Source organism: Diabrotica virgifera, chromosome 7 (genome assembly GCF_917563875.1).
Source record: "Diabrotica virgifera virgifera chromosome 7, PGI_DIABVI_V3a".
NCBI lineage: Eukaryota > Metazoa > Arthropoda > Insecta > Coleoptera > Chrysomelidae > Diabrotica > Diabrotica virgifera.
The window spans coordinates 56,249,554-56,276,650 of record NC_065449.1 but is presented as its reverse complement, the minus strand read 5'-3'; the positions used below and the strand labels follow the sequence as shown (position 1 = coordinate 56,276,650).

General features: G+C 32.5%; 1 protein-coding gene across 1 annotated transcript; it reads left to right on the top strand.

Annotated features, from left to right (window-relative positions):
* The first annotated feature begins 9,397 nt into the window (after nt 1-9,397).
* On the top strand, nt 9,398-25,586 carry LOC114334405 (uncharacterized). Its single transcript, XM_050655545.1, has 5 exons — nt 9,398-9,714; nt 15,469-15,587; nt 20,227-20,325; nt 20,386-20,487; nt 25,433-25,586. The coding sequence occupies exons 2-5, from the start codon at nt 15,499-15,501 to the stop codon at nt 25,548-25,550; spliced, it is 408 nt and encodes a 135-aa protein (XP_050511502.1). The 5' UTR covers nt 9,398-9,714; nt 15,469-15,498; the 3' UTR covers nt 25,551-25,586.
* The last annotated feature ends 1,511 nt before the right edge of the window (nt 25,587-27,097 follow it).

Sequence of the window (27,097 nt, the reverse complement as noted above, 5' to 3'; positions counted from 1 at the left end):
ATCTAATAAAATTACAAAAGGATATAGTCCAGGGCGCATCTGTTTTGAGATGGACGTGGAGAGGTGTCTCATATTTTTTGCAGAAATTGCTTGAAAAAACTCATAATAATAGTCCTCCCACTCAAAAAGGTCCGGAACATTGTTTCAATAATCAAAATGTCAAAAAATGAAGGAAAAAGTCGATTTTTTCTTCGTTTTTTTTTTATTATAACTTTAAAAGTATTCACTTCCGAGAAAAGCCGCACTAACATAAAAGTTGCGTAATTAAATTTTCTACAATATAGGATTGGATAAACATTTTAAAAATGGTCACTCTTGTTGCAAAATAGCAATAATTGCGAAAACAACATAAAAAAACAAGTATTCGCATTTTACGTTTTTCAACGATTTATGCTACACTTAGGACCTTCATATTTTACCCAGAAAAACTTTATGGTATAATAAAAAAACTTTGTAAATTTCATTAACCCGGCATTGGTTGCTAGGTAGGTTGTTACGCGAGTGGTCGCGCGTGAGATTTTCGCTCACATATCCAACTTTTGTCTTTCTTTACAGAATTTTACAAAAAAGATAAGGTTTCATTAAAGATAAAGCCATTTGCTTTACAAAGACACGACATTTTTCTGTTTTATTATTATTATCTTTATATAAAATGTGACTATTGATGCCGCCAATATTTAACATTGAAAAATATATGGTAAGTGAACATCTACAACCAACCCGTGAAACAGAATATAGGATTTTCATATCATCGACCACATCCACAGCGCCTTTTATTACATAATAAAAGGATATTTTTGTAGGTTTCAAGGGGAAAACTAAAATTAATTTTTATACACAGTTGGTAACGCCGGTGGTCGCTTGATGAGAGAATCTCTCACATGAAGCGCACTGACTCAACAATATGGTGATACTAAGTAAACTGAGTCACTATCTGAGCGGACGAGTCTATTAGATTGTCGAGGGAGGATAGTTAGGAGACTAGAAGGAACAACAGCGCGTAAAATTTCCCAGAAAAAAAGTTGTGCGTAATTTTCTGAAACCGTGAGAGAAAATCTCATATAGCGACCACTGGTGGGTTAAGATCGGTTCAACAGATTTTGCAATCCAGCTTTCGCAAAAAAATTCATTTTTTCAAAATATTCCAGGACTTAAAATAAAGCAGATAGCAAGTTAAAAAAATTTTACACAGAAGAATACTGTACCTTTCATTTGCAATTTGCAAAATTAAAGTCAGTTAACTACCACGGCGTCAGGAATTTTTTTAAATAAACATTCATTTTTGGTGCTACGTGCAGGACAGCGGTGTTCGATTCACTCAAGTTGATTTCCACCAAAATGTCTTCCAATCTTTATCTAATATATTATTTTCTTACTCTATATTTTGTTGTATTTTAATTCCACAAAAATCAAATATTTTTATTTTGCAATAAAAAAAATTATTTATATCGAAATGTACTAATAATTAAAATTTATCAATAATTATCGAAGGTCACTGGAATGCCCAATCCAAGCAAACGTATCCGTGGTCCTGCGCGTAGCACCAAAAATTAATGTTAATTTAAAAAAAATCCTGACGCGGTGGTAGTTAACCGATTTTAATTTTGCAAATTGCAAATGAAAGGTACTAGGTCTGGATCCCGCGTATGAAAAAAAAGTTGATTAATAGCAAGCTGAAAATTTGTTAATAGCTTAAGGGTGTCTAGTCGGACAAACTTTGATATATGGGAATACTGGAACAGGGGAAGTTTTAATTGTGGAACAGGTTAAAAATTTTTAACGGTCAGACCACGAAAACGGCACATGTATTTTGTCCGACAGAACAGACTTAAACTCTCCGAACAGAGATTAAACTCTCATGCAAAAATCAGACTGCTATTTATCACCAAATGGGCGTTTTAATGAGTGGAACATGTAGAATATGTCAAATGACAGGAATTATGACAGGTGATAAATAGCAGTCTGATTTTTGCATGGGAGTTTAATCTCTGTTCGGAGAGTTTAAGTCTGTTCTTTCGGACAAAATAAATGTGCCGTTTTCGTGGCCTGACCGTTCCAAATTTTTAACCTGTTCCACAATTAAAACTGCCCCTGTTCCAGTGTTCTCATATATCAATGTTTATCTTACTAGACACCCTTAAGCTATTAACAAATTTTCAGCTTGCTATTAATCAACTTTTTTTTCATACGCCGGATCCAGACCTATACAGTATTCCTCTATACGTAAAAAAATTCAACTTGCTGTCTGCTTTATTTTCAGTCCTGCAACATTATGAAAAAATGAATTTTTTTTGCAAAAGCTGGATTGCAAAATTTATTTTGCAAAACCCGTTAAACCGATCTTAATGAAATTTACAATATTGGTTTATTATATCATAAAGTTTTTCTGGGTGAAATATGAAAGTCCTAAGTGTAGCATAAATGGTTGGAAAACGTAAAATGACAATACTTGTTTTTTTAAGGTTTTTTTCGCAATTATTGCTATTTTGCAACAAGGGTGACAATTTTTATAATTTTTAACCAATCCTATATTGTAGGAAATTTAATTACGTAACTTTTATGTTAGTGCAATTTTCTCGGAAATGAATACTTTTAAGTAATAATCAAAATACGAAGAAAAAAATCGAATTTTTCCTTCATTTTTGACATTTAATTATTTAAACAATGTTCCGGACCTTTTTGAGTGGGAGGATAACTCAAATATTATTATATGAGTTTTTTTCAAGCGATTTCTGCTAAAAAAATATGAGTCACCTATCAACATCCAAATGTACTAATATTTTTACAGATGCGCCCTGGTCTAATAATACAGAACGAATGGAAAGCAATATGAAAATTATGCGCTCAAAACAGAAGACAAAGATGTGAAACAAAAAAGAAATGCTCCAAGATGGTTTTAAAAAAGAATTGGACGAAACCTGGTTTTGGCTAATAAGAATAATAACCCATTTTTGGTCTGGTTTAAGTAATAATGATGGAAACAACTCGACGTTTCTTTGAAAATACTAATATACCAGCTCGCATCATCGGAAACGACGAAGAACTGATCCATCGTTTTCATATTATTTGACAAAGAATTCGAGTGGTGAAAAAAGTGATACAGAAAAATTTCGGAACTATTCTAACAGCCAGCTACTTTGTTCAACTATACAGTATAGTGAAAATGAAAGGAATAAATTCGTTATTTCGTAAACCGACGACATAGAGGAAAAATCCCGAAACAGGTCGATTTATATTTTTAAATCATGATATTTTGGCATATATGGCCTACTAGTGACGTCGTCCATCTGGGCATGATGACGTAATTGATGATTTTTTTTAATGAGAGTAGGGGTCATGTGCCAGCTCATTCAATTCTCTATTCAGTAATATAAATATTAACATAATTATTTCTACAGGGTGTCCAAAATTTTTTTTTAATTACATTTGACAAAAAAAAGAAGAATGTATGTAATTTATTTGATTAAAAATATATTTTACTGCTGTCAGAAATCAGCAAAAAATTTTACAAATAAACATTGAATTTAATCGAGAAGCAATGAAATAAACATTTTTTTCTGTTTAGGGCAACAGTAAAATGTATTTTGAATTGAATAAATTACATGAATTCTTCTGTTTTTGTCAAATAATATAATTAGAGAAAAAAGTTTTTGGACACCATGTATAAATAATTATGTAAATGTTTATATTACTGGATAGAGAATTGAATAACCTTTCAAATGAGTTGGCACACGACCCCTATTCTCATTTTTAAAAATCATCGATTACGTCATCACTCCCAGATGGATGACGTCACTAGTATGACATATTTATATGCCAAAACATCATAAAATAAAAATAAAAGTTCGGGATTTTTTCTTAAGGTCGCCAGTTTACGAAATAACGAATTTATTCCTTTCATTTGCACCATACTGTATACCCGGTACAACATACCTACCGGAATTCAGCATTACTAATCCATGGACCCGATATAACAGAAGCAGCATTATTACCAATTCGCCGTGTGCAACTACTTGGAGGGGATACGAGAAACGATCGTGCGCGAATATCGGAGAAATCCTGCAACTTTCTTAAATAATTCATTGTCTGAAATTGAAAAATTGACGTATATTTCATATCTACTGTCAATGAAGAAGAAAAATTATATGTTGCTCCACAATATTGATATGATATGAAATTATATAAAAGTAAATTTAATTAATTGTATTTTGCTTGTAGTAGTGTAGTGCATTTTAATAATTAATTTTATTTACTACATACATTTGTTAACGTTTTGATAACATAACCATAATATTACTTTTTCTTCTTATAATTTTTTTGGGCTATGGCCTTAACAATTGTCCAGTAACCAGGACCAATATGATTGGCCAATATAATTAAAAGTGCGAAAAATGTTGCCGAGCTATGAAACCAGTTGTCACTTTTACGTTCCCAAGGGCAAACTACGGTCCTTTTCATATGCATTTTTCAGTGCGTCACAAATGATAAAAAAAAGGTAAGTCCGTGATAATACACATTTATAACATTTATTCTAACATGACATTTTAGTTAAATCTGACAGTTGTCATATTTTATTTTCAATTTGGCATAAAAACAAATCAATTGTGTTTATTGCATTTATAAAATGGTATTTTCTTTGATTTGTATAGTCTTATAAATTGTACAGATTATATTCGTAGATAATTTTTTTTCGATTATAGCGCTATCTATCGACAACTAGAACAAATGTTATAAATGTCTGTAATCGCGGACGTTTCCCCAACTGTCATCAATATGACTAACTTCACGCGTAATTTTGATACGAGAATTATAAAAAAAAATATGCATTGAAATCCAGATCCCGAAATTTTTTAAGCGTTATAAAGTGAGTACAAAGACATACATATTTCTTTCTTTGTAATTCCACCTTCAATTTACCGTACACGTCTCGTAGACTCTGCCGATAAGGTAGAGTCGTGTTGGGGAAAGATCCGCGACCGATCACGGACGTGCCTTTTTTTTCTGTCACATACTATTTAATGCATTAGAAAGAAATCTAAAAACTGTGACGCACTGAAAGATGCCTATGAGAAAAAGATTATCAGAAAAAACTTATTACTCTAAATGCGCATTCTCACGGTTCGATTTTAGTTGATAAGTTTAGTGGATCAACTAAAAACGAATAATAATAGCTGCGAGAACACATATTTCAATTTTAATCGGTCAACTTTTGTCGATTTAACAAAAGATTGATAGAGTCAAACTTTATCGTTCAACTTAACATTTTTCAGACGAGTTGAATAGTGTGTGAAGCATATAAACATTTGTTGGTCGACTTGAATCACTCTTGTCTGCGTAAATTGCTATCGTTTAAATTAACAAAGCAAGTTCTTTTGCTGATTGCTGCTGATAAAGATGACGCCAGTTACATGATTAGAAAATTGAAAGAGGAGTACCAAAAATGGGGTTTGGAAATGAGCATGGAGAAAACTGAATACCTTGTAGTCGGAGGTGATACTGAAGACTTAGAATTAGAAGGGGAATACATAAAAGGATGTGATGAATTTAAATATCTAGGTTCAATTTTTGACAAAAACTCCACATGCGATCAAGATATAGAATATCGAATAAGCAAGGAAGAAAAGCTATAAAACAGCTAAATGGCATTTGGTGGAGTACAGGACTGCAAAATCAGACAAAGAAAAAAATCTACCAAACTATCGTGGAAGGAATTGTCCTGTACAACTCGGAAGTGTGGGAAGTAAAAGACCAACAAAATAAAAGACTTCAAGCTTTAGAAATGGACGCGCTTAGAAGAAGCTGCAGAATATCTAAACTGCAGCATATCCCAAACGAAGAAATAAAAGAAAGAATGGAAGTAGAAAAGGATATTATAGACAGAATAGAACAAAAAAGATTAATATGGTACGGGCATGTCCAGAGAATGGGACCAACAAGATGGCCCAAGAAAATGATCCAGTATGTACCACCCGAGAGAAGAAAAAGAGGCAGACCGAAGAGAACATGGATACAAGATGTAGAGAAAGCAATGAACAGTAGACAACTCAACGAGGAAGATATTCGTGACCGAAAAGCATGGCGAATAGGATGCGGGAAACGGCGAATGCTGTAGAACACCCGATATATATATATATATATATATATATATATATATATATATATATATATATATATAAGTTCTTTTAGCAGTTTTAAAGTTTCTGAAACACGACATTCATTCCTTCTTTTAATAAATTTCGTATCTAGAAACGACTTTTTTTTAGTTCTTTATTCCGTCTTAACGTAATTTTCGTGAATTGATGAATCAGTAAACTACTAATAATATTTATACTTTTGCGTATAACTAAACTTGGCGCCATTTTATTAAAACTAATTGCTTCAATTTTGTTTGAAATGTGTGAACAAAACCTTGACCGATTTTGGTTGATCAACTAAAATCGAACCGTGAGAATGCGCCTTTAGTTCCACTTCCGACTGCTTCGAACAGTGATGATGATTCAGAAAAGGATGTTTGTGGGAGCCACAGATTTCTACAAAGATTAAGACTTTGGCGCTACATTTGCGATTTTGAAAATGAACCTGAAGAAACGCTTACACAATATAATAGCGGATTTGACAAACAAAGACTATTGTATACGATTGTAATATTTCTATTGTTTTACATAAATATTTATTCATGTTCATAAACTATATTTATTGATGATTGAAATTTCTTAAGCTGACAAAGAAGTAATATAATTGTAAAAAAAAGTAAATATTATTTATTCAACGATAATATTACAGCTACAACAATTTTATTCGCCAATTTTGGATCCAGCATTTTAAGATTTTTACTTATGATATCAAATTCGTATTCACAAAAGTCAAAAATCTCACACTGTTATATCTGATACACTATTATATCTATTAAAAATGAATAACCATTTTCAGTTTCCCTTATCTTCCTTAGTCTCAGCATCCGTTATGGCTTGCAAATTGTAGAAGCCTCGGAGGTGTTACCAGAGAAGGTTCCCATTGTTTTCAATCTGGTAGGATGTAGAATAACATTTTTGGATGTTGTTTTAATGTGCTATTAGATTGAAAACTTAGTTTTTTTTATATCTATTGTTTGTAAATTTTAATAAATTTTCTTCACCATTTAGAATCTGCCGTTGGGACTATTTAAATTTTGACATCATAGTTCGTATAGTGCTTTTCATCGATTATCATTTGTTTCGAGCTTCTGTCATATGTTGTATAATCTGTGTATAATATTAATATACACGGATTATACGACATATGACAGAAGCTCGAAACAAATGACTGTGAATGAAAAGCCCTATTCTGTGAGGTCGAAAACCTTCCAGTACCTACCGATTTATGTCAAATTAAGTCCAAGTAATGAAGCTTAAAATAGGACAAAACCTCGCAATTTTTACAGAATGGATCGATTTGCTTGAAAATTTGAGAATAAGTAGTGGATAGTCCAAGGATCAAAATCTATATGAAGCTGAAAGGCGCTTTTACCATGGGGGTGGTTGCCACCCCATCTCGGGGGGTGGAAATGTTTTATTTTATTTTAACCACAAAAGTTGGTAAACACATTCATTCTAAGCAAAAAACGTTCTATACATTTTTTTAATAAAATTAATAGTTTTCGATTTATTCGCTATCGAAAGTGTTAGTTTTATATCGAAAAAATAAATGTTTTAATTAGTTTTCTGCTAATAACGCAAAAAGTTTTCGTTTTATCAAAACAACTTTGCTTAACAAAAATGTACCTTTTGAAAAAATAAACAAAACGTTTTTTTTTTAATTTTCTTTAAGACCAATAGTAATCTAGCTATACTTTATTATATTATGTTAGCTCTTCTTCGTCAAATGTTAAATATTGTAGTTTCAAAGTCAACAGACAGGAAAACTATGCATTTTTCGAGAATAACTTGTTCAAACTAAGTTAAAGTATTTAAAAATATTTATCTCCAGAAATAAGAATATATTCTCTAGCTCAAAAATTAAGTGACATAATAAAAAGAATGTCAGTCCCTATTTTTTTCTGTAATAATAATAATCCCGTCTAAATAGGTAATCACAAAAATGCCACAAGGAAATAGCTTCAGAACAACCTATTTTTTCAGCGAAAAAGTGATCGGAAACATTCCCCTACTCACCACCTTAATTAAAATTTCTTCTTTATTTATGTATTATTAATAAGTTCTAGAGGTTTGACCGGCTTAAAATGATTAGTTTTTAAAAAAATGAGTTAAAAGCGAATACCGAATTTTTGTAGTTTGGTAAAAAATGCGCTTTTCTTCAGAATAGAAAGATTAGCATCAGAGATACGAAAAAATATTTTAATATAAAATTGTAGCTTATTTAATTCACAAGAACTTGGTTTGCAAAAACTTTTTCTACTGCAAAAATTGAGTGAGCTATTGACAATTAAAACTTGTAATAACATGCAAAAACCACCTTTACCAACCTTTTCAAAGTCACCTCTTTTTGCGAATATCAATTTTAAAGGGATTTAATATTAATAGCCTTATAGATCTTGTAAAAAACTACAAAATTATTTTTTACCAAACTTTTTAGGATAAAAAATAAAAAAGTTACGGTTAAAAAGTCAATATATTTTTTTGAAAAATAAAAGGAGAAATCCAATTGAAAGCATAATAATGTAAGTTAGCGGTGTTTTTAGTCATAGGTCATTCGTCTTTATTTATGTATTATTAATAGATTCCAGAAACTTGACGGGCTTAGAATGATTAGTTTTTCAAATACTGGAGTTAAAAGCGAATAACGAATTTTTGTAGTTTGGTAAAAATTGCAATTTAATTCAGAATAGAAAGATTAGCATCAGAGATACGAAAAAATGTTTAAATATGAAATTGTAGGTTATTTAAGTTCCAAGAACTTGGTTTGAAAAAATTTTTTCTACGGCAAAAATTGAGTGAATCGTAAATGAGTATAATATCGAAAAACATTGATTTTGTCGATATAAAACTAACACTTTTGATAGCGAATAAATCAAAAACTATTCATTTTATCAAAAAAATGTATATAACATTTTTTGCTTAAAATGAATATTTTTATCAACTTTTGCGGCCAAAATATAATAAAAAATTTCCACCCCCGAGATGGGGTGGGAACCACCCCCATGGTAAAAGCGCCTTTCGGCATCATATAGATTTTGATCCTTGAACTAACTACTACTTAATCACAAATTTTCAAGCAAATTCGGTTCCTGGACTATCAATATTTTATGAAATCTGCCATATGGGATACGTCACTTTGAATTTTTCGTTTCTTTCGCTACAGTATGATACCTATTTATGTCTATATAATCGGAAATCGTTGCCTGTTATGAACACCTCGTATACATTGGCAGAAGAAAATATAATTTGTCATGAGGTGACATTCCAAATTTTGACAGTGTTGATTTACAGTTTTATATGAGACAAATTTTACAACTTCTTATATTATTTATACTATGTTCCTCCTCCATAAATACCGTCACGCGTGATACAAATCTAGAAAATGTATTTGAAGATAATGTAAATACAGATGACATGGAATCCAACTTTACCATGAAAACTTCAAAAGTTGTAATCAATCCTTATAAAGAAAAAATGAAAAATTTTGTCTACTAAAAAGGGGTAGAAAAATTTTGTCCCATCAAAACCATTTTCGTCAGTATATTTAAAGTGTGCAACTTGTTTGACAATCGCAAGTGAGGTTGGTATTATTTAAACGAAAAATGTTTTAGTAAGTTAAGTTAACAACTACTCTACTACTATTTTTAAGGGGAAGTAACAACAATATTAATTTCATTTAGTGTATGGCTTATATCACGGAATAGGTAATTAAATTTACAGTATGCGACACATTACAAATAGATATTATAGAGTCCAATCTGTTTTATACATACAGGGTGTCCAGAAACTCTACCAACAAACGAAGACAGGAGATTCCTCAGATAATTTTAAGACAATTTAACCCAATTCACCTAGTCCGAAAATGCTTCTTAAGGGAGCTAGAGCTCTTTGAAGATGGCGTCATGAAATTAGTTTTTCTTAAATACCTCCAGAACGCTTCTATTTAGAAAAACGAAAATTGATATGCATATGTACTTTTCAGAGATGAATCGATTCCATCCATTGCAAATTTCTAGTACCGGTCATAGGCGTCCGTTTTGGGTAGAGCAAATTTTTTTTTAGAAGTTATGTGACGCTACAAGTGTTTCTGATCGTTTGAACTATTCATAGAAAATTTGTACTTTTACAAAATGGTTTTTTATCCATAGGTCCATTAACTTGCCAATTTATTCTAAGAGTAAATATTTATTTAATAAATTAATAAAAGTCTTGTTTGACGTTAGTAAAATGGAGCAATGTCAGTTTAATGGTCGAATAACTTTATTCCTAGAATAAACTACTATTTGTCGTTGGTGAAACCGGCCATTAGTAAACCTTCTTTCCTTTCGTTCAATAACTATATCAAACTCCAAGCTCAACAAACTGGTATATATTATTACAATGACATACCTTAAATGTCATTAGAATATATGAGTAGCTGAGATGCACAACTCACTCGTTACCAAAAATTAAAAATTTGAGATAGTTGTGGATTCTGACACGTATGGCTGCCCTTTATAATAGTCTCATCCCAAAGTTAAGCAAAACGTGCTCGTTTCTCTTAATTTTCACCATATAAAATAGGAGTTGGTAGCAAAACTAGTTCGTTCTATGTAAGAGTTGGTTGCAAAACTAGCTCGTTGCATATTCTGCAGCAAAACTCGCCCGTACCTTGTTTTAGCGAATCTAACCTAACATTTCATGCTTGTATTCGCTTTGTTGTAAACATTAAAAAACTACTTTTTAAATAAAAGTAATACAGTTTTTGTTTTGATTACTGTTTTTAATAGTGTTAATAGTAATGGATCCTAAACCAAAGAAAACAAGAATAGTTAAAGATAAGTGGAAGAGGAATATTGAGAAACGAAATAGGTAGGTTTATTTGAGGTTATGTTGAGATAAATAATTTTTGCTTCAATTATTAAAACAGTTTATTAATTTTATTTTTATTTATTCCAGGCATACAGCAAAAGGCTTCCCCTCATTACCAACATGCACTCATTCAAAAACATTTTATTGTCCAAAACTTAAACTCCAAGATGTACGTCGCTTCCACCAATCTTTTTATGAGACACCAAATAAGGTGGACCAAGATAATTTTATTTTAAAACATACGAAGCAACTAGCTCCAGCAAAGAATAGAAAACGAAAAAATTATGAAAGACTGGATAACAATGTAGAGAGAAAAAGCTGTATATCCATAAAATATTTCGTGTTAACTCGGTTCGAAGGAATGGTACAGGTTTGCTCCAAAGCTTTTCTTACAATTTTGGGTATTTCTAAATACCGCGTTCAAAATATTGGCAAGAAGTATCTTTTAGAATATCAGTCTCCAAGAGAACGAAGGGGAGGTGACAAAAAAACTGAAAAATTTAAAGGTAAAAAAGAGGCTGTTTCAAATTTCTTAAAATCACTACAGTTTGTGGAGTCCCATTATACACGGGAGAAAAGCACCAGACACTACATGCCAAGTTATTGCACAGCAAAAAAACTCTGGAAACAGTACAACCAACCAGTGAATGACAACCTGCAGGTAAAGTATTGTTACTTCCTGTATATTTTCAACTATTATTTTAATATCAGTTTCAAGACTCCAGCAACAGATGCTTGTTCACAATGCATTCGTCTGAGATGCCAAATAAAAACGATGCCTGCAGGACCCAGGAAGGTTGAAGTTATGGCTGAACATGCGGTTCATAAAATGAAGGCAAAAACTTTTTATTCTATGCTGAAAAAAGACGACGGGCCTTCTGTACTTAAACTTTCTTTTGATTGTCAAAAGAATCTTGTGTTGCCACGTGTTCCAGACCAGGCTGCCTATTATAGCAGGCAACTGTACCTCTACAATTTTACCATCTGTGAGGGAAATTCTACTAGTGTTCAAAATCCTGGTTCGGTGTATGCTTATACATGGTGTGAACACCAAAGATATAAAGGGTCTAATGAAATTGCTTCGATTTTATACTACCATCTTAGAAATAGGGACCTTTCAGAAATAGAGGAAATAATGATTTTCTGCGATGGCTGCCCCGGCCAAAATAAAAACATTACTGTGATTGGCATGTTGTGCAAATTTTTATATGAAACATTAAGTTGCAAAAAAATTACTGTTACTTATCCTGTGGTTGGACACTCCTTTATTCCTCCCGATAGGGTATTCGGGAGGATTGAACAAAAAATTAGAAAAAAGGACACAATAATACAACCTAGTGAATATTGGAATTTGTTTTCCCAATTTAGCACAGTTAGAAAAGTTGGGACCCAGGTAGCCGTTCAAGACTGGAAAAGTGCAGTTGCTACAGTTGTAAAACCTCCTGGCCAACTCCACTTCAAATTTGCTGCTTCCAAAATAATAATCATAGAAAAAACTAATCAAAACAATGTGACTGTGCAGGGTGAAATTAATTACAGATGCAATCTAGGCGTCCAGAACCAATCTTAAAAAAGGGAAAGAAAATTAATCAGATTATTCCAGCTCTACTTCCAAACAACGTCATGGTTGCAAAAGAAAAAATTAAAGATGTAGAAAAACTCCTTAACACTCATTTTGGTGAGAACTGGAGAACCTACAACAATTTGCAGTTCTATGTCCCCATTGTGGATAATAATTTTGAAGGAGTAGAAGAAAACAATGAGGAAGAGCACGACATTGAAATAATAGAGGAAGCTAATGGGCTCTCTATTTAACATTTTTTTTGGCCTTAATAATAATGAAATTATTAGCATTACGTTTTTTTAATAAATAATATTTTTTTGTACAAGTTCTATAAATAAAAAATATTTCAAAAACTGTCTACTTTACTATGTCCTATTTGGTTGGGTTTCAATTATTATGATGCATAACTTGTTTGTTCCTAGGTGGTTCGCAGCAAAAGTGTTTCAATGCAATGCTTCGTTGCAAAACTCGTTCGTTCTAACTTTTAATCTAATATTTTACTATTAAAATACTGCTCCTGATTTTTTAATTCTTAATTTCTTTATGGAGACCAGGATAATGTTTCACAAGCAGAAGAATTCATTTTACTTAAGTTAATTAGTCAGACACAATAAGTTTTTTATATTTCCTGAAAAACTCGTTTAAGGGTAACGAGCGAGTTTTGCATCTCAGCTACTCATATATAAATATTTTTCCTTTATTTCGCGACGACGAACTGGCCAAGTACCCAAGTAGGTGGAGGCCAATAAACTAAATAAGAAGAATATACCTAAATATAACCATAAACGGAACCATATAGTTAAACCCATAGATATATAATACTCTAGATTGCGCCCTGCGATCTTAAAATGGGTGACGGTTGCGACAGAGATAAATGAGCCTATTTGGTCGGTAGTCTCTTTTTAATTTTAGGGGAATATCGACGACGTGACTATCCCACTTTATCGAGTAATATGTGTTGACAGTTGGAGCGGGTGGTGACGAGAAATGGTCTTTGGTCTTCGGACGTGGATAATCGTGGTTCGAATCCCATACCAACTTTACCTTTTTTATTTTTATTTAATCAATATTGCGTTTATTAGATATTTTTACTTCTGAAAAATGGACCTAAGTAAATCTAGCAGATAATAAATGTAGTACCTATGTATAGTAAGTTAATATTGGAATACATTTTGTGAACTGCATAGTAAAATAAAAGTCATTCGTTATTAATATAAATTCGTCCTTATTCGAATGATGTGAATAATATTTGTTTTGCTTCTACTTTTTTAAAAAATTGTAACAATAGTTTCATAAATAAAAATAATGTCTAATTACTTATAATTGAATCGGTCATTTCAAAAACAGCAAAGTCCACAATTTTGAGAAACTAACTTTTTGAGAGGAATAGACTCCTTTAAGATAAACGTTGTGTGCAAAAACGACACCAGTCCAGTAAAAACATTAGGAACAAAACTACAATATAACTTTGAATTTTGATGTCATCCATTTCATCCATCTTTCGACTATATAGTTAAGTTTTCTTTGCTCTTCTGTAAAATTAGGAATATGTGACTCGTGTTATTTTTTAAATGACCGATTCAATTAATAAATCGATGGTACATTATGTTGATATTAATTATTGGTATTTTTTTACGAATATTTTTAATTACTTTATAGTATTCTACCATTAACTTATTAAAAAAAATAACATTGGCTTTTATATTTTTAAAAATCTATAGGTACCTACACAGTTTTTCTTATGTGTTATATATTTCTTTGCATAGATTTATTTTAGAGATGTAATAATATCTAATAAACGCAATATTGATTAAACTAAAAATAAAAAAGTAAAGATTGGTATGGGATTCGAACCAGGATTATCCACGTCCGAAGACAAACGACCAGTTCTCGTCGCCATCCGCTCGAACTGTCAAACCATCTAAAATACTCGACGACAGAGTAGGATAGTGACGTCGTCGATACTCCCCTTGAATTAGAAAGAGACTACCGACCAAATAGGCTCATTTATCTCTGTCGCAACCGTCACCCATTTTAAGATCGTAAGGCGCAATCTAGAGTATTATAAATCTATGGTTAAACCTTAGACAAGGAAAGAGAGAGGACGAGTAATCCTATGACCAAAAGTGAAACCAAACCGACACCAGGGATTTTGATCATCGACGTATCTTTGGGGTATTGTTATGCATTGAGTATTTAAAATAAAAACATGAAATGTATTTAAAATGAAGAATTTGTGTACGGTAAATGTTTTATTAAATTGCTCATATTACGTACATATGTTTCAATACATACATATGTTTTTATTACGAATTTTAGATGATGATTTACTTTATTTTTTATGAAATTTTAACCTTCAACGAACACCCACCACTGGCAACCCATTGTTATTTTTGACGTGACCGCCATGTTTCTGGTGACAAACAAACCAAAAACTGGCTTCACTTTTGGAACGTGTGTGTTAAATGGGTGTTACCCGTCCTCTCTTTTTTCCTTGTCTAAGAGTTAAACTATGTGACGTCACGGGTCGTTTGAACTATTTTAAAATACAGATGACTTTAAATTTGTACTTCTAAGTTATTATGAGTTTTTGAAGCGTGAAATTTTGGAAACCTCATTTTTATACAAAACTGAACATTAATGTGCAAGTTCCCTATTGTGTCGTATTCTTTAACCAGTACCTTTTACAAATAAGAATTGTTGCTGAATATTTTGAGTCCGTTTTGTTCATTGCTTTTAATAGATTCTAAAAACTAAAAAGGCTAAACTGATATGGCTGAAATCCTAATAATTTACTCTTTTGGCCAAGATAATTTTGTATAGGTATATATGTAGGTACCATATTTTTATAAAAATAAAATAATTTGTAATAAGGGGTGTTCGGACTTCTATGTTACTTTGTATATTAATATATTTTAGATAGACAAAACTTTACGAAACGTTAGACCAATGTCCTCGTTTGATAAAAGACCCCCAGAAATTGTTCATTCAGAAATAGTTACGAAATTGAATTCGCTGTGTACAGAAGGATTTAACAGGTAACAATTATTAAGGTTTTGAGAACAAATAATATGATCAAACTTAACACAACAACCTATAAATACACATTTTGCTTACTTTCACATTTCTACATCATTAGAGTCTTTGTCTATAGAGCTTTGTCTATATCAAAAAATCTATTTTCACGATTTCTTTTTGTTTTGAGTTTTGTTTATGTCTCCTTTTTGCAGTTCAAGTTCTGCTAACACCTTCAAATTGTTGATTGTGATATTTACGCATGCCTATTGCTTATTTTTGATATTAAAATATTGAATTATTCACGGAACAAATGCAATGAATGGGGCAGTATGGGATAAACATAATACAGTCGAACCCGCTTGTTATAGTACCGCTTATAGGAATATCCCGGTTTAAGGAATAGAATTTTGAGATCCCGGAACATTTCCATTTACTCCTTAATAAATTTAACCGTTTATAGTGATACGTTTTAGTAAAAGAATACCGCTTTATCTAATAATCCTAAGTTACCAAAAACTTTTTAGGTACAATTTCCCACAAATTTTTATGTTTTCTGGTTTTATAGGACCTCTCGATAATATTTTATTCCTTACTTTATTATGGGTACCAATTCTACCTTCCGCCAAACATTTACCGATCGTAAAGTAGGTACCTAATTTTTCAATTGTGTAAACATTCTTATTCATTCACCGCCACGTCGTTGTCTGTTTAGATTTTTAACAGTTGGAAGTCATAAATAACCCCTTGTAATATAATAACCGCTGAAATTTTCTGGAGGGTAAAACCAATGTAAATTTTTTATTTATTATAATTTTAGAGCAACAAGTGACTAATATCGTTGATTGAGGTATTGGACCCATATTAATATTTCAATCAACGCTAATATCTTATGTAACAAAAAATAGTCTCAGATTACCGATTATTTTTCCAGAAAAAAGTAAGTCTGTTGGATATATGTTAATAAGAAAATATATATACGTATATCTACATATTGCATACATTTCATACTTATTTGTGTAGGTATGCATGCACAGATAATGTAGTTTGGTGTTTTAATAAAATAAGTAATAGTTACACTAGGTACTGTATTATTGACATAAAAAAATAGAACCATATACATAATATATGTACATAACGTATGTATGTACATGTAAATACATACTATGTACATGTACATACAGTATGTACCTCTACAAAGTGTGTTGTACTATTACGACGTATATTCGGTACATATATTTCTGCTAGCCACCACTGATCGGTTATTAGAATATCCCGGTTATAGGAATATTTTTGCTTGGCACGAAGGCTATTCTAATAAGCGAGTTCGACTGTATAAGTAAAGAAAACAAAATCGGAATATAATAACAACATTTCGAAAATGATAATCACATTATAGCTCATAAGTATGGCTCCTTAAAGAAAAAGTATAAAAATGCTACAAGCAATAGAAGAGGACCTCTGGAGAAGAGCAGAAGGTAGGTCAACGATGGAGAAAGTGACAAATGCAAGAATCAGAGAGATCATGAAAGCAATATCCCAATAACCGACAAAATAAAAGACAAACAGTTAGGTAATATGGTTTGGTCATGTACTGTCCAAAATAAGTTTTCCAAACAAATTAAAGAGTGGAAACCATGTGAAAAAAGGCGATAGGCCCAGATGAAATTAGAGAAACGGCGTAGACGAATATTTGAGAGATCAAGTTATAAAGGAAGATCAGGGCCCCCGTAAGGGTTGCTGGCGCCTGTGTGCAAAAAATATTTTAGCGCGCCTTAAAGGCATTTTGGATCAAGTTTTTTATGTATTTTTTTTGACGGTAGGTAGGTAGGTACGTGCTTGAAATAAAGCAAAAAAGTGAACTTTAGAAGTCATATTCATAGTTCATTCATCCTCGGCGAAATATTGTAAAACCGAATTTTAAAGAACCGCTTGGATTGTCATAAAACTTGTTTTACCATATCTAACATGTCAAAGAAGTGATATTGTGCTGATATGTGATTTGCCCTGGATGTAAGTTTCACCCTTTGTCGGAGATGAAAAAACATACGTTCAAAAAAATCCGGAATTGGATAAAATATCTAATTTTAAACAACTTTCGTTCTATCCAGTTCAATACTTTTCGAGTTATTTGCGAGTAAATATGTTCATTTTTCAATAAAAAAAAAACAGGTTTTTAGACGGTTTTTCACAAATAACGCAAAAGTAAGTATTTTATCGAATAAAATATTCTTAGCAAAAATATAGCTTATAAAAAAGTGAAAAAAATGGTGTATATTTGAAATCTGTACACCCAGTAGAAGAAAAGCTAATGAAAAGCAGGTAGTTGAAGCTAATGAAAAGTAGGTTCGTATTCGTCAAATTCCAAATCGAAGATTTCAACGTGAAATAACCAAAAAATCAAGCGCTTATTGGGAAGAACTCATTATAACGTTTTTAAAGTGTTTAAAAGGATCTTTCTTTTTGTTTCTTTTTTCTAAGTTTCTAACATAGAAAGTAAGATACGCTCAAAATAATGTTAACACTTTTATTTGGTAAAAAAAATCGTGAAAATTAGCCCATAATTAGAATCTCAAATGAAATTAATCGTTATCTCTTCACCACAAGCTACTTTACTTATGTATCGTTTATATTGATCTGAAGTTTCATCGGTTCAAAGTGCTTATTTTTGAAAAGGTTGTAGTTAAAAGGGCTTAAACGAGTCACTAATCACGAGTGTACATATTCAAATTTTGAAGTCATATCTTAACAAATGTTTGACTTAGAGGAAAACAAAAAATTCAAATTACTCAAAAAAGCAAAACCTACATTTTTTTACTTGAGATTTTGGGTATCACTAGATAATAATTTTTAAGTTATTTTGTACACAAGGAATTATTTTCAAGATTAAAGATTCCAAATCTTTTCAAAAATGAGCAATTTGAACCGATGAAACTTACAGATTCTATATTATAAACCGGTGCCGCCCAAAATCCCGACAGCCAAAATCCCGACAGCCAAAATCCCGAAGGCCAAAATCGCGACATGCAACACTCCTCGCATAAGTAAAAATTCCGACTTTTGTTTAATACTTTTAATACAAAATACTTTTGTTTGGTAACAAAAAATAAAAAACAGATGGCCATAAACAAAAAACAAGAAATAAATGTAATTATATGTTAAAAAGAAAATTATCAAACCTGTCGGGATTTTGGCCTGTCGGGATTTTGGCCTTTCGGGATTCTGGCGTGTCGGGATTTTGGCCGTCGGGATTGTGGCTGTCGGGAGTTTGGCTGTCGGGATTTTGGGGTAGACCCATTATAAACAATACATGCCTATCTAAAGTAAATGGTAAAGCAGTAACGATTAATTTCATTTGGGATGCTAATTAGGGGGTCATTTTTACGATTGTTTTTATCAAAAAAATAAGGGAACAACTTTATTTTCACCGTAGCTTACTTACTTTTTTATGCCAGAAACTTAAAAAAAAAAACAAAAATAAAACTTTTTTAAACACGTTAAAAAAGTTGTAATGAGTTTTACCCGAAAAGTGCTCCATTTTTTTGGTTATTTCACGAATAAATATTCGATTGGGAATTTGACGATTAAGAACCTACTTTTCGTTAGCTGCAGATCTGCTTCTACTGGGTTTACAGACTTCATAAATATAAGTACACCATTTTTTTTTCACTTTTTGTAAGCTATATTTTTGCTGAGATCATTTTTTTTTCGATAAAATACATACTTTTAAGTTATTTGCCAAAAACGGGATTTTTTGTTGAGAAATGAACATATTCACTCGCAAATAACTCAAAAAGTAATGACTTAGTGGAAAACCTATAGAACCAAAGTTGCTTACAATTAGTCAATTTATCCTATTCCGGACTTATTTTGAACGTATGTTTATTCACACCCGAGAAGGGGCATAACTCACCCCCAGGATTTTGTCCTCTGGGGCTCTGGGCTCTGGGCTCAATATCACTTTTTTCTTTGGAATATTAGCTATGTGTGTATGCCAAATTTCACGTCAATACAACGGGTTTTTAAAATTCACAACAAAAACTGTGAGTACCTAAATGGACTATTATTTTGTACACTAAACTATCAAAATAAAACAAACAGAATAAAATTATAACAAAATAAATTAAAATGCCTGACTTCTGACATGTTCTCTCACATAGGAATCAGCAGTAGCTGGATGATATACTAATAAAATTTTGTGTGTATTTATACCTTTTCCTTCTTTAGATGCCGTGTCCGTATTCAGACGTTGGCCGTCATCATGTTTACAAGTTCCCGAAACCTCTCTCTATCGGCCGCTGCGCAAAATTTTTCTACTGTGGCTCCACACCATCGTCTAATATTACGCAACGATGAAAATTTCTTTCGACCAATCTATTCTGTTTTTCACCTCTTTTTCTCCTCTTTATACCTAATCCTAATTAATTTCTCAACTTTTATTTTAAAATTACTGAACTTTTGTTTTTTTTTCAAATTATTTTGCAATTTTGGTCCCGGTTTTTGGCGCCCCTAAAAGATGACGCCCGTGTGCATTGCACACTTTGCACATATGGTAGCGGGGGCCCTGAGGAAGATGCTTGTAGATCGGAAATCGAAAGACGTAAAACGTTTTGAACCGTTATTTATAGTACTTCAAAAACATTGACTTTTAAAAATTTGTAGATTTGATTTAAGAAGGTATAACGATTATATTGTAATATCAAATAAACTGGCTTGTAGTGATCATGTTCGATCTGAGATGGATAACACTTGGACAAATAAGTAAGTTTTTAAATATGTCTTATTAATAATTATGTTCTATATAATTGTGTTATATTTTAGATTACGCGAAATATGTAACTTGTATATATCCTACATGAATGTCGAAAATATTATTGCTAATTTACCTACCAGTTTTATGGACATTTCGACAACCCTTTGCAGGTAATACCTACTTATAACTATTTCTAAATTAATTAAAGAGGAGTATCTTAAAAAATAATCTTTTAAGCTTTAGTTTTCTTATTCTTTATGAATTTGGTGATCATTAATAGTACATATCTGTATATCTTGTTCATTGGTTTTCAAAAAACCTTTTCGACGATATAGTTCTCAATTTTAAACTAACTAGCTTACCTTTAATATGATTATGCAAAACCTCTTACCCTAAATCAATGCTTCCTAAACTTTATTAGATCAAGGATCCCTTTAAACAAAAAAAAATTGAAGGCACTCGTGGGAGTGCCGACAGAAGTGAAAACTTCTTATAGTAAATAAATTACGAGCCCAATGCTTTTTCCCCACCCAGAAAGAAGTGCTATACCTATATCATATACGCGATGCGTATGACCTATGCTATTTATGTATACATACATGTAATTTATATACGTACAAAATTTATTTCAGCGAAGTGATGACTGTCGCAAATTCAATACTTTTCCCCATCCAAGAAGTGCACAACGTCCCTAAAGAAATTTTCAATCCAAAAATATATTTTGTCGAAGCGATGACGTTCCCTAATTTAATATTTTTCCCCATCCAACAAATGCACAACGCCCCTCAAGAAGTTTCACTTCAAATATTTATTTCGTCGAAGCGATGATGGTCGCGATGACGGTCGCTAATTTAATACTTTTTCCCCTCCAAAAAGTGCACGACGTCCCTAAAGAAATTTTCAATTCAAAAATTTATTTCGTCGAAGCGATGACGGTCTCCAATTTAATACTTATTCTCCATCCAAGAAGTCTTCATTTCAAAAATTTATTTCGTCTAAGCGATGACGGTCGCTAATTTAATACTTTTTCCCCATCCAAAAAGTGCACAACGTCCCTCAAGAAGTTTTTACTTCAAATATTTATTTCGTCGGAGCGATGACGGTCACGATGACGCATGACCGTCGCTAATTTAATACTTTTTCCTATCCAAAAAGTACACAACGTCCCTAAAGAAGTTTTCACTTTAAAAATTTATTTCGTCGAAGCGATGACGGTCGCGATGACGGTCGCTAATGTAATATTTTTTCCATCCAAAAAGTGCACAACGTCCCTAAAGAAATTTTCACTTCAAAAATTTATTTCGTCGAAGCGATGACGGTCGCTAATTTAATACTTTTTTCCATCCAAAAAGTGCACAACGTCCCTAAAGAAATTTTCAATTCAAAAATTTATTTCGTCGAAGCGATGACGGTCGCTAATTTAATACTTTTTCCCCATTCAAAAAGTTCACAACGTCCCTCAAGAAGATTTCACTTCAAAATATTTATTTCGTCGGAGCGATGACGCATGACGGTCGCTAATTTAATAATTTTTCCACATGCAAAAAGTGCACAACGTCCCTCAAGAAGTTTTTACTTCAAAAATCAATTCCATCGGAGCGATGACGGTCGCTAATCTAATACTTTTTTCCATCCAAAAAGTGCACAACGTCCCTAAAGAAGTTTTCACTTCAAATATTTATTTCGTCGAAGAGTTGACGGTCGCTAATTTATTAAAAGTGCAAAACGTCCCTAAAGAAGTTTTTACTTCAAAAATTTATTTCGTCGAAGTAACGACGGTATCTAATTTAATAATTTTTCCCCATCCAAAAAGTACACAACGTCCCCAAAAGAAGTTTTCACTTAAAAAATTTATTTCGCCGAAGCGATGACAGTCGCTAATTCAATACTTTTTCCCCACCTAAAAAGTGCACAACGTCCCTAAAGAATGTTTCACTTCAAAAATGTATGTCGAAGCGATGACGGTCGCTAATTTAATACTTTTCCCCATCCAAAAAGTGCACAACGTCCCTCAAGTTTTCACTTCTAAAAATTATTTCTTCGAAGCGATACGGTCGCGATGACGGTCGCTAATTCATTACTTTTTTCCATCTAAAAAGTGCACCACGTCCCTAAAGAAATTTTCACTTCAAATATTTATTTCGTCGAAGCGATAATTTAATACTTTTTTCCATCCAAAAAGTGCACAACGTCCCTAAAGAAATTTTCAATTCAAAAATTTATTTCGTCGAAGCGATGACGGTCGCTAATTTAATACTTTTTCCCCATTCAAAAAGTTCACAACGTCCCTCAAGTAGTTTTAACTTCAAAAATTTATTTCGTCGAAGCGATGGTGGTCGCTAATTTAATACTTTTTCCCCATCCAAAAAGTGCACAACGTCCCTCAAGAAGTTTTTACTTCAAATATTTATTTCGTCGGAGCGATGACGGCCGCGATGACGCATGACGGTCGCTAATTTAATAATTTTTCCACATGCAAAAAGTGCACAACGTCCCTCAAGAAGTTTTTACTTCAAAAATCAATTCCATCGGAGCGATGACGGTCGCTAATCTAATACTTTTTTCCATCCAAAAAGTGCACAACGTCCCTAAAGAAGTTTTCTCTTCAAATATTTATTTCGTCGAAGAGTTGACGGTCGCTAATTTATTAAAAGTGCAAAACGTCCCTAAAGAAGTTTTTACTTCAAAAATTTATTTCGTCGAAGTAACGACGGTAGCTAATTTAATAATTTTTCCCCACCTAAAAAGTGCACAACGTCCCTAAAGAATGTTTCACTTCAAAAATTTATGTCGTCGAAGCGATGACGGTCGCTAATTTAATACTTTTCCCCATCCAAAAAGTGCACAACGTCCCTCAAGTTTTCACTTCTAAAAATTATTTCTTCGAAGCGATGACGGTCGCTAATTCATTACTTTTTTCCATCTAAAAAGTGCACCACGTCCCTAAAGAAATTTTCACTTCAAATATTTATTTCGTCGAAGCGATGACGGTCGCTAATTTAATATTTTTTTTCATCCAAAAAGTGCACAACGTCCCTCAAGAAGTTTTCACTTCAAAAATGTATTTCTTCGAAGCGATGACGGTCGCCAATTTAATACATTTTCCCATCCAAACAACGTCCCTAAAGAAGTTTTCACATCAATAAATATACGTACAAAATTTATTTCGTCGAAGAGATGACGGTCGCGAAATAAATCCTTTTTCCCCATCAAAAAATAGGTTTTACATTTATTTTAAATTTTAATACTTCTATACAGTTTATGTATACATACACATAATATAGATACGTACAGAATTTATTTCGTCAAAGAGATGACGGTCGCGAAATAAATCCTTTTACCCCATCCTAAAAAAAGTTTTACATTTATTTGAAATTTAAACACTTCTATACAATTTATATATACATACAAATAATATACAGCATAAGCGATGACGGTCGCGAATTCAATGCTTTTTCCCCTATCCAAAAATCGTACAACGTCCCTAAAGAAGTTTTCACTTCAAAAAATAGTTGGCGACCAACTATAAGTTGTGGAGTACACACTAACAGTTGGGGAAATTCAGGCAGCAAACAGATATACATATGTATAGCCTCCACAATACTATTAAATCTAAAGGGTCGTTTAAATCTAAAGCAAAACGCACGTCTTGTCGAATCGAAAAAATTAAATCTGCTTATTCACAAAACGTATGTTTTGTCGTACGTCTTGTATGACACACAAAACGTACAATAAGACTTCGCCTGAAAACGACCCTTTAGACGCTAACACGAGCATCAAAGATCAGAATATATAAAACAGTGATTAGACCGGTGTTCATGTATGGGTGTGAGACGTGGACTCTGACCAAAGCAATTGAAAGAAAACTTAGATGTTTTGAGAGAAATCCTCAGAAGAATCTCTGGACCTTATCACGACTATAATAGCAACCAATACCGAATGAGAACAAATGATGAGGTCAAACAGATGTATAGGGCGAGTGACATAGTTCAAGAAATTAAATCGCAGCTTCTTAGATGGGCTGGCCATGTCCATAGACTCACTAATAACCGCGTTACCAAACTGATCGAGGAGGAAGCCCCCATAGGAAGAAGGCCCTTAGGATGCCCACGAATGCGATGGAGAGACAATATATGGTCAGATCTAAGAACAATGGAGCTACCCACTGACCCAACTATCATGGACGACCGTTTGAGATGGAAGCGAGTTGTGCAGTCAGCCAAGATCCACCCCGGAGTAGTGCTACCAGAAGAAGAAGACCATCGTGGCTTATCATACCCAGTTGATTCGTCATTTTATAATATTACCAAACCTCTATCCTTTTTTTCAGATTTTTTATAACGTGTGTTCATCTTTGAGCTTTTGATGGAACTCTCCTCCATCTTATCCAAAATCTCGTTTCATCCACAATCGTTTCTTTCTTTTTGATGGTTTGAAGATTTTCTCTTTGTCTTGTTAAACCCTATGCGACTTGTCTATCTCCTGGTCTATTTACATCCATTTAAATACCGGTATGCAAGTTAATCTGTATATACCTACTGCTTTACACTCTGTTTTGTGTTTTGGTCTTTTAGTAGCCTGATGTATTTTGGATTAACACTAAGTCAAATCTTCTTTAGCCTTAGTCTAATTTTACCAATCAGTGGGATATGGTCTGACGATATTGGTCCTGGGTATGTCTTGACTTATGTTATGCTGTTACGGAAATGAATATACTAAAAAGAAAAACACTTTACAGTTACTTTGGATAAGCCAGGCCTTATTTGTGAAGCAGTTTTGTCAAAAGAAAGTATGTACTACATCCTTATTTTGAGCTGCTGCCAATAAAGTCACGATAGCGAATACAGTAGCCAACACGACATCCATTGATTGATAACGGTCATGAAACTAGAAGAACTATTGGACTATTTAGGGCCGGAGAATATAAAGTGAAAATAGCTAAATTAATCACCAATATCCGTATGGAATAAGCACGTTAAGAAGACAAAATGCATAAAAATTTACTGGTTATCTTTTCAGTTGACTTGCTTTCTTATTTTACGGTATAGTCATTCTTGCTTTTTCTTTTAATTTAGAATTGCGTACCTACTAAAATAAAAATATTTCCTCTTTTAGTACTGGAGGTGTATTTCGAGATTGCATAAATATTGATGATAATAACTACAAGAAAGTATTAACCGAGATTAATAATTGTGAAAACTGCAGTTGTAGAGGAAATCTTGTACGTTGGTAATTTAAGTCAATAAAAATATATTTTTTATACATATTATTTATTGTGTAATTTATTCGAAGAAAAAAATACTTGAGCAAATCTATCCTCATGTAGATTCTAAGTCTTGAAAATATTAGAGGAAAGTAGACATGGTACCTATAGAATATCTCACACGAAAAAAAACAACGTAGGAGACGAAACGGTAATACAGAAAATATAAACAGGTATTTAAGTACCTATCGAAACTAAATTTTAAAATAGAAATTTACGAAAATTCTATAACTAAATTAAAAACAAAAAAGAAATAGAGATATGTATTTGCAAAACCAATTTTTATAGAAGAGGAAGATGGAATTTTGATAAGAGATATTGAGCGGAAAAAAGTAGATGGAAAAATCATTTTCAGAAATCGCGTGGGCCCGAGGAAATAGAAGACATAAATATGTAGTCGAATACGGTTATATTACTGTAACTGCAATAAGATATAAGTATTGCCCAGGAAGATGACAAAAACTTTTCTTCTTCGTGTGCCTTATCCTTTAAGGACATTGGCTATCATAACGGTCCATTTTACTCGGTCTGCACTGGTTCTGAAGAGTTTTTTGTTTTTTTCCACTCCACTACTTTAAATTTTTCAACCAGGATGCGCCTCGTTTTCCCGGTCCTCTTTTTCCTTCCACTTTCTCTTGTATTAGTAGGACAGCAAAATATGCCAAATGTGCAGTCACTCGAGCGTTATGGGGACTCATTGGGTTGTGAAGAGTAGGTCCTAAAACCAAAAAGAGTTAAGTAAAGTTTTCCATTTTAGTGGGCGCTTACCATTTTTTAATTTAATTTTCCATTTCCAACAATCGTTTTTTCCGATTATAACGCCATCTATCCATAATTCGAAAAAATATTTCGAATAAGTTATGTACTTATTTTTAAGTAAGGAATCCAAATCTGCAATAAAAAATGGGGGCTCCTATTTAAGATTTTTAAGTAACCCCCACCCCACCTCCGTGGGGAGTCGTGTTTGGTGCCATTCGATAGATTTTTTAAAAATATTGAATAAGGGTATTTTACAGTTTTTCGACTTGATGTTCATTTCGAGAACTATCGCGGGATTCGTATTTAAAATATTAAATTTACCCCCCACCCCTCTCCGTGGGAAGTCGTGTTTGGTATCATTCAATAGATTTTTAAAAAATATTGAGCACATAGGTATTTTTTAAAAATGTAAAAACTGAAATAGTTTTGTACACACTTATGACAACAGGTAAATAGGGAGAAGTGTACTTTTGAAGTGTGTAAATTAAATAATTCCTAGCTGAGCGCTTTCGGCTTATAAAGCCATCTTCAGAGCTATGGTCAAAAGGTTCAAAATACCACTATGAAGAGAGATGGATCTCATGTACGATATAAAAAAACTTCTATTTCTTATGCAGTTTTTCCATCAATTAAAAAAATTTTTTGACCATAGCTCTGAAGATGGCTTTATAAGCCGAAATCGCTCAGCTAGGAATTATTTAATGTAAACACTTCAAAAGTACACTTCTCCCTATTTACCTGTTGACATATTTTTTAGT